We start from the raw sequence: 8,613 nt of genomic DNA, 5'->3' as shown, positions 1-8,613 counted from the left end.
AACACAAGATTTTTCTTTGTAAAAAGAGAAAAATTTTGTATTTTTTTCAACACCACTGACTGAAACACCAACATGGAGAATGTACTAAATAGTCACTTAGGGATAATTCACAGATGTTAAAGGTCCCTTTTTAAAAGCAAGTTGGCTTCCTCAAAATCTGTCAACTCTTAGGTGAACTCACAACAAAGTGGAAGACTCTGTTCCAATCTTTTGTATCTCTTCTTTTGAAAGGTTTGTCATACTGCAATTCTCTTATTTTTTTCCTATTATTTTTTCTTATTTGCTGTATTAAAAAAATTATAGTTTTAATTTCAGGCTATGTTTTTTTCAGAGTTATGTTTTTTAAGGTACCCAGTACATTCAGAACATTCAACATTTGGCAATAAATTAACTTCTACCATATTTTGTTTGAATATGCATGTGCATTAAGGACTGTCAGGAAGGTGGCAAGAGTCAAGAGCTCCACCTCTGGATACATGAGGAGCATGAGACACTGGTCAATCAGTATAAACCATCATCACCCAGAGGCAACCCTGAGTCCCTCCTTCTTTCTGTCCTCCCAACCACGACAAGTGTTTGCAGCTGTAGCTGAGTGAAGAGCACCAAGCACAGGACGTGCAGCCCCAGAGGCCACATCAGCAGAGGTGCTGGCTGGAACTGCTACACGCCGCGTGCTACCGCTCCGGATTGATGCAGATCAGGAAGACTTGCCCCTAGACTCATATCCATAATACTCAAGCTAGTAAGTCTGCCTCGATTTCTCCATATTCCCATGGGAAACCCTCTACTTCTTAACTGTTTTCCCAGACTGTTTTGGAGAACATCTGTCCCATTCAATGCCGTGGAAGGGCCCCTCTAACCTTAGTTGCCCCAACCCTCTCTGTAACAAGTGTATTCATTCTTTCTGCTGAGCATATCCCAATAAAAAAATCAAGTGGTTGCTTTTGTAGACAGTCTTTCTTCACCTAAAGCTTTTTTCTTTTCTTACTGACTTATGCTTCATACACTAAAAAGATAGATACCTTTTTATTCTTCCAGGTAGCTGCACTACAAGCAGTTGTTAAAATGTTTTATAATATGGAACTGCACGTGGACTACATCAGTGGCACTCAAAACAAGATCTACAGGCCGACTGACAGACAGATGGCCGACTGACAGATAACAGACTATCAGGTTTCACAGGAGCTGTTGGCAGTCCTGAAAAGGACCAGGTGTACCTTACTGTAACATGCTAAGCATGCGCATTTAACAAAATGCTGTAAAACAGAATAGCCATTTCCTTCAGGCACTCACAGAAACTGACTGCAGAAGATGTGTAAGTTCTACACAGATTATGTAACTAATCACAGTACATCAAGAAACCACAGTAAGACTATCTTCTGGCTTAAAAATGTTTATTTAAAAGAAAAGGACATCTATACCCAGATGGCCAGGAGAAAAAAAAAAAAAAAATAAAATCTCCTCAGTTTTCCCCCCAAACCCATTACTCTACAATTTACCTTTCCTGTAAGATTCAGCTTCAATTTTTTTATTTAACAAAAAAAAAAAAAAAACAAACCAAACACATGAACTTTCACTTCCTTTCCTATGCTGTTAGACCTGAGGAAATTGAGTACCTTTCACTGAAGGATTGCATGGGATGTGAGCAGAAACTCCAATAAAGTTTATTCATAATATACAAGTATAAAAATATCTTGTTTAGGATTCAGTATTATAATTTAATAACTTTTTGTTGTTTCATAGGTATCTGGGAAAGGTACAGACACGTGTCCTGATCCTGTTACAAGAGGTAGAATGCCAGCATTTGGTACAACGTTCCAGGAGAGAGTCAAAGTGACATTCTTGTTTCCCCTGCAAAAGCAACAAAGACTATCAGCAAAAATACTCAAGTTAGTCAATTTAATTAATAATTATTAATAGTAAATAAATTAGGATACAAATTGTTTTCCTGATCCAGAAACAATGGACTTTTAAATTTTATGTAGTTACTTCATGAAGTATCACCATTTTCGAAGTATTTTTTTTTTTTTTTTTTTACTGTTACATCACTCCTTTGGAGTTGAGGGCATCACAGAACCAATTCTACATGGACAAGAATATTGAAAGCAGAAACCCAGAAGCCTATTGCTCATATTAGCAGTCCATCTTCTAGTCTACAGAACAAAGAGCTATCTTGTATTCCAAAGTCATCTTGTAACAATCAAACTACAAAGATGCAACAGACTTACAGAATATCAGATAGAATATAGGTACCTTATCACAGGAATATAAACATATAAAATGCCAGGTATGCAAGTAAATCAAGACACCATGAATAATAGTAATAATAAAAATGTGATTTACTTACTTGAGACCGTTTCCATCATCAAAGAAAAAGTATTTTGACTTCATGTCTTTTAAGAACAGCCTTGGGTTATCTCCTCTCAACATGATCTTGTCCCAAAGGACCACCTGGTTTAGAGCCTAAAAATACAATTGTAATTAAGTTGGCAAGGTACCTTACAAGATCATATTCAGTCATCAGAATTTCACAGCATTGTTCATCCAAAACCCCTGAAGCTGAAATACATGCTTGCACTCCACAACTAATTTAACAGAAAAATGCTTTACAGGAGGGAAACTAGTACTACTACACACTGAAGTGTGGCATAGAATAAATGGAAACAACAAAGAACAGCTCAATAAAACACAAAAAAGCCATTTAAAAAAGTCATAAGCTTTCAAAGTCTTACAAATTATGATGGGTTTTCCTTTTGAATTGTAAATGTAAGTCACTTTTACTCATTTACAGTCCACTATTGTAAGTGAACAAGGCACATGTTACTTTTCTCCTGCTCTGCTGAGAACATACCAAGTTAGGTTTCATGAGGGTGAACTTCCCATTCAGCAGTTAAATTGTCAAGAAAATAACAATCATGGAAGGCCAGTAGAAACAGTCCAAACTAGTAGGAAATGCTGGTGCCTTAACTCTTCCCTGCAGAACTTCAGAATGTTAAAAATAGCTGCAATACAAAAAGGGTAATTGCTTCAACTTTCTTTTTGATACTTACATTGTTTTTCGTTGAATATTCTGCAGACAAATATAGAAACAATTGTTTAACATTCCAGTCAAATATACTCTGCAGATGTATGCGAGTTAAGAAAAATACCATATTGTACTTACATAACCTTGTTTTATTTTTACGAGATCTGAATAGACTGTGGTAATTACAGTGACTTCTTACCTTTCAACATATCTCATTGCATTTATAAATCAGAGCACTTCCAGGTGTTCTAAAACATATTTTAATCCTATGAAAGTGACAGGTGTTTTCTTTGTTTTTTTGGGGTTTTTTTGGTTTTTTTTTTTTTTTTTTTTTTTTTACTATTTAAGAAATCCAATGGCTATTTCCCCCAATGATTTAAGTTTTGTATATGACACTGCAAGCTAGTAACCATGATCTGCTGCTAGACTATCTATTATAAAACCTTAAACATAAAAGGCATGACAGAAATCTTCAGTAAATATCTTCAAAGCGATGATTTATACTGTCAACTGGTATCCAACTCAAAATTGACAGAACACAGAGAGTTCAAAGAGCCTGTAATACCCACATTAGAGAAGTTCGTAGATGGGAAATATTTCATATTGGAAGGGACATCAGGAATTAGCAAATTTAATTACCTACTTACTACAAAGAAAGTCAACTTACTAGACTGGGGCAAAACTGCTCAGATTTTTGATCAACAGTAAAGAACAGCCAGCTGCCATTTGAGACTCTCAGTGTAATAAAGCTGCTATTCTAAATACTTGTCTGTTTATTTAGCAATAAAATGTACTATGTGACTGCTAAAGACCTTTTAACTCACTTTTGTTCCAGTCATCTTTTTCTATTCTACTTGCCACTATCCCAACGAATAAATTAAATAGATTCCCCAACAGCAGCAAAATCTGCTTGTTTCACTCATCCCAAGACTGAACCATGTTTTTAAGCCACTAATTCAAAAGGCAAGTAAGGAAAGAATTAAATAATTATCTGCTGTTGCTGTGAGAATAGCTAGAGCTATTTTACTTGAACATTTTTCGTCATCTAACTCAAAACAACAAACAAGATTCTGAAGATCTCCTTTGTAGGATTTTTTAACACTTGATAGCCACAAATTAAGTAAGCTAAAACGAGTTTATTAAAACTGTCTCTTCCCCTTTCTTTCCCCTAGTTTCTTGGTTTCTAACTGTCATATTATTTTATTTAATTCTTCTAGGACTAGCCACTTGTTTCTATTAGTTAAGAGAACCCATGCACCAGTATCTCTATACAAATTTTGTCCAAATAAAAAAAAACTACCAGAAAGTTGTATCTTACAACTCTACACACTGTGCAGTTCATTTGTGCCAGGCATGAAAGATAAGTCTGAGGTTTTTATAAAACAAGCCCCAAAACTACTGCTACTATTAAAATCATTAAAACATGGTATCTTTAAGTCCACATACTACAGACTGGTCTATGTATAAGAACCTTTCTTTTAGAGGTCCTGTTCCTCCTTGCTCTGTCTTCTCCTATATATACCACATACAATTCAATATGCCTACTTCAGAATTTTAGGTAAAAATTCAGTTAAAACTCAGACTTAAGAGTTCACATCTGCTTCCAGCTGATAAAAAAAAAAAATCCCTCTTATTCCTGTGTAACACACCTGCAAAAATCTGATTAACCTGTTTATCCAGCATTCACAAGCACTCAATACTTTTATGTTGTTTGGTTTGCTTGCACAATGTACGATTCTCTAGAACAGGGAAACTGAAACACAGAGGTAATCAATGTCTTGCCTAACAGTGACAAAAAACAGCAGACAGAAAAATCCCAGGAATCTCAGCCCAGCTGTAAAGCAAGGCTTAATGGAATCACCTGAGGCAAAGCATGCTGCCTGCCTCATATTTTGTACTCATTTCTGCAGAAAAATAGATTTTTTTTTTTTTATGTCAAGACCCTAAATCCTAAAAATGATTCCCTTCTACTGTCAAAAAACCTACCCAAAATAAAACCAAAACAGCCCCCCCCACAACCCTCTTTCCTCAATAAAAACCAGACTAACAGGGAAGCAGAGAAATACAAAAGAAAAGTCACAAAAAGGTAACAGCAATGAAAAAGAGACCAAGTAAGTAATGTGATAAATTTTGTAGTACCTCATCTGCTTCCCAATGAATTTCATATTATTCAACGTTAAAGATTTGATAGCTTAACATCTAAGCACATAAAGGATTAAAATGTCTTTTTATTTTTAAAGGAAGACAGGTACTTGTATGTAACTATTACATGGCCAGAACTTTGACAGCCACAACAAAATGAGTTTGAAAGGTGCATTGGAGTTTCTAGATACAGTATGACAGTCAAAATAGTATGTTATATAAACCCTTATTTGATTCATACCTCAAACCACCAATACAAACTTCACTTAATGGTAATACTGTCCAGATGTTAAAATGCAGTTCCCATTACTAGATACAGTGCACTTCACTATAGAGCCTTATTTTAAAAACAGACATTAAAAAACAGGAGAGAAAACTTGCCCCGTGTCATCTACTAGAGACAGAACAGTCATTCCAAGTTCTATTTTATTGCCCTAGCTATGTAAATACTACTTTTCACTGCTTTAAATTTATATTTTAAGATAAATTGCTAGTTTTCCTCAAGTCCCAGATATGTAAAGATTATAAGGTAACAAAAACAGACGTCAAGATATTTTTATTTCAGAACGTTTGTAAACCATTTTTTCTATTAAGGATATCTGCAGTAATGTCAAATGTGACGAATCCCAGATCACTTCTTTCTCTAGGTCCAGTGAAATCTTCTACATTTTTTCTAAGACAAAACAAAACGTAGGATTATCTTTTCTTATTATTTCTCTTTCATGTGTTACATAAATTATTATTATTATTATTATTATATATTTCTCTCATCCATTTTCTGTACTTTCTTTTAAATACTTTTGGCTAAAATATTATCAACATTACTAAACATTCCTGCCTTCTAGAAATTGATAGCCAATTTTGAATGTCAGGCCTTGCCACCACAATAGTCTAAGTTATACAAATAGCCTGTAGACTTTTTCCTGTTAACAAAAATCTGCATCTGTCTGCACCTACAGTGCACTACATTTCACTTTAGTAAAAATATGTGTTAGCTAACTCCAAATATATAAAGCTGATCGGAACACCGGCAGCATAGCTCCCTGCTTGTGACCATTTTCAATATTATTTCTTAACTTTCCACAAAAAAACCTCTAGTGCTCAGTCTCATACAAGACACTTCAACCATTCTGATAAAACAGAGTTTTTATTTGTATTTCACACAATTTGTAAGATTTCTCACTGGAATGTATTTAAGTAGCAGTGTTAAGAAAATGCTTATTTTCATCTACGTTATTATTACAAATCCATAGTTGGAGAAATATCTGACACTGCCACACTGAACCACACTAGAAAAAGAAACTGGAAAAATAACAGAGATGCAGAAGATATTTTCATATGTATTCACAAAGCTTATCAGTTTACCAAACTTAGCCTCTACAAAGAGGAATACCATAAGCAGGTTGGCAATCAGCTATGAACCTTAACTTCTAATACAACAAAAATTTTATGAATTAAGAACTTCTTACATTTATTCCAGTCTGAAAATTAGCCCATTAAAATAACATTTCATTAAAATAAAGCTTAGCCACCTCAAAGAAAAAAAGTAGTTTACCAGCAGAAAAAACAAACACTTTTGGAGACAGTAAGTAGTTAAGAAAAAAACCACCCAAAACTTCTCAATTTAAGCCTTGCTATGAATTTCCATCCCTTTCCAAAAAAGGAACATCTCTTTAAGAAGTAACCCATCTCAAGTACTTGACTTCATTTCTGTCCTTGTCAATCTGCTGGAGAAACAGGCCTTAAAACTGGAGTGTGCAGAACTTCTCAGAAGTTCAAGAAAAGCATCATGGAAGGCACTATAAATTTCATCCAAATTAGACATTAGTATGATACCTCATATACGTCAAGCTCACCAGAACAGTCAAAAATATGTTTTTATGCTGGTTTTATGCTGTTTGCAATCCTCAATCCAGCATAAATACGGCTTTTATTCTGCTGAGAGATTAAAGCAATCCAAAAAACGAGGGCAGTTCCCACCCTTTACTTGCATTCACTTCCCCTTTCAAACCCTGCTGGTAGCCGGCCACTCCTGCCACGTGCCCTGGGGTGGCCCAAAGCTCCACCAGCTGCTTTAACTCACTAACTTGGCCAAAACCGAACTAAACGTACTCGTTAATTGAGTTAAAGCAGCTCAGTATCCTGCGAGCCCCATTCGCCTGAGCAGCTCTGGTAAAGGACCATGTGGCTAGAAGCGGCAGCAAAGACCTCCACTTTCTGGTGGCAGCAGCAGCTGCTCAACAGCTCATGAAACTACAGTCCCTCACACCATACACACTTAACTATATGGAAGTTTCCTGTGACGGTTTCCTTTTCAAAAAAAAAAAAAAAAAAAAAAAAAAAAAAAAAAAGAGAGAGAAATCGTGAAAAAGGTTCCCCCGGCACAAGTTTGCATCAGCACATCCTGTCATGTGGGCAACATGCTTCTGATGCGGTGTTAGGCATTCTACACCTGGTGCACTTCCCAGGCCGATAAACCGCCCCTGTCAGGCTACTGTCACTGAGCTCGCCGTAAAGAAAACACATTACCAGTGGGGGAAAAAAAAAAAAAAAAAAAAGGGCACTACTAATTAAAAAAAAGAAAGGAGGTGCTGGGGAGATGAACCGTAGGCTGGTTTAGGTCCTTGCCCCCTCCGAGCTGTCGAGAGCAGCAGTTGGCTCGCCCCCCCTGGAAGCCGCCCGCCCCGAGCAGGCCCCCGCCAGCACCTCCAGCCCGGCAGCGCGGGGCGGCGGCCGGGGCGTGAGGCGGCGGAGCGGCGGCGTGGGGCTCCGCCATTGGCGGGGAGCAGGCGGGGAGGAGCGGCGATCCTGGCGGCGCCGGCCGGGGCGGCAGCGGCCGCCGGAGCGGGAGCGGCAGCGGCGCCTCCGCTCGTCCCTCTGCGCCGTCCCGCGGCCGGGCGCTTGACGTCCCGCTCACGCGCCCCGGCCGTTACCCGCCGCACCGCGGCGGGCAGCCCGGGAAGAGCCCCCGGCTCCCCGGCGAACCCTTCCCCTCCCCAGCGGGCAGCCGCCGCCCGGCCCGGCCCGGCCCGGCCCGGTCCTCCTCCGCCACCCCGCTCCCCTCAGCCGCCCGCACTCACAGCGTGACCCGGGAGACGGCGATGCTGACGGGCACGCTGCGCTCCTTGAAGGCGGTGGTGATGAAGCAGCCGAAGGTGAGCGCCGCCATCACGCTCAAAGAGAAGGCGAAGAGCGAGTTGGCCCGGGACAGCACCGTGTTCATCTCCCCGCTCGGCCGGGCCGCAGCCTCTGCTCGGAGGAGGAGGGGAGGGGGGCGGTAGGGGTTGCGGCGGCGGGCCCGGCGGCAAAAAAAAACGGGCGGCGGCGCCTTCGCTGGAGCCGCGGAGGGAGGGAGGGAGGGGCGGAGGGAGGAGAGGGTGCACGGCCGGCCGGCGGGGGAAGGGGCGTGGCCCCGCCCGGGCGGGCGGGCTCTCGGCGAGGCCACG

General features: G+C 39.8%; 2 protein-coding genes across 3 annotated transcripts in view; one reads left to right on the top strand and one right to left on the bottom strand.

Annotated features, from left to right (window-relative positions):
• Positions 1-1,537: 1,537 nt before the first annotated feature.
• On the bottom strand, positions 1,538-8,560 carry SPCS3 (signal peptidase complex subunit 3). The gene is made up of 5 exons (XM_042808108.1): positions 8,248-8,560; positions 5,767-5,840; positions 3,051-3,127; positions 2,348-2,463; positions 1,538-1,851 (listed from the first exon to the last, which is right to left on the bottom strand). Exons 1-5 carry the CDS (start codon positions 8,388-8,390, stop codon positions 1,719-1,721), a joined length of 543 nt encoding a protein of 180 aa, XP_042664042.1. The 5' UTR covers positions 8,391-8,560; the 3' UTR covers positions 1,538-1,718.
• ASB5 (ankyrin repeat and SOCS box containing 5) overlaps positions 8,209-8,613 on the top strand; it is a 42,217-nt gene continuing 41,812 nt past the window's right edge. Inside the window, exon 1 of one of the 2 annotated variants that reach the window (XM_042808105.1) lies at positions 8,209-8,322. The gene's annotated coding sequence lies outside the window, so the exon portion shown is untranslated. The remainder of the gene's footprint in view (positions 8,323-8,613) is intronic. The other variant, XM_042808106.1, reaches the window with a different exon arrangement.

The sequence above is a fragment of the Tyto alba genome, unplaced genomic scaffold, assembly GCF_018691265.1.
Source record: "Tyto alba isolate M040663 unplaced genomic scaffold, T.alba_DEE_v4.0 Super-Scaffold_6, whole genome shotgun sequence".
Taxonomy (NCBI): Eukaryota; Metazoa; Chordata; class Aves; order Strigiformes; family Tytonidae; genus Tyto; species Tyto alba.
The sequence above is the reverse complement of the archived record's forward strand: the minus strand, read 5'-3'. Positions and strand labels throughout refer to the sequence as shown.

Bases quoted from the DNA above. Each gene is read 5' to 3' on its own strand.
- SPCS3 (XM_042808108.1), bottom strand. From the start codon at position 8,390: ATGAACACGGTGCTGTCCCGGGCCAACTCGCTCTTCGCCTTCTCTTTG. The intron at 2,464-3,050 runs GTAAGTATCAAA...TTGTATTTTTAG, and splicing joins AATATTCAACGAAAAACAAT to GCTCTAAACCAGGTGGTCCT. The intron at 1,852-2,347 runs GTAAGTAAATCA...TTGCTTTTGCAG, and splicing joins GATGATGGAAACGGTCTCAA to GGGAAACAAGAATGTCACTT.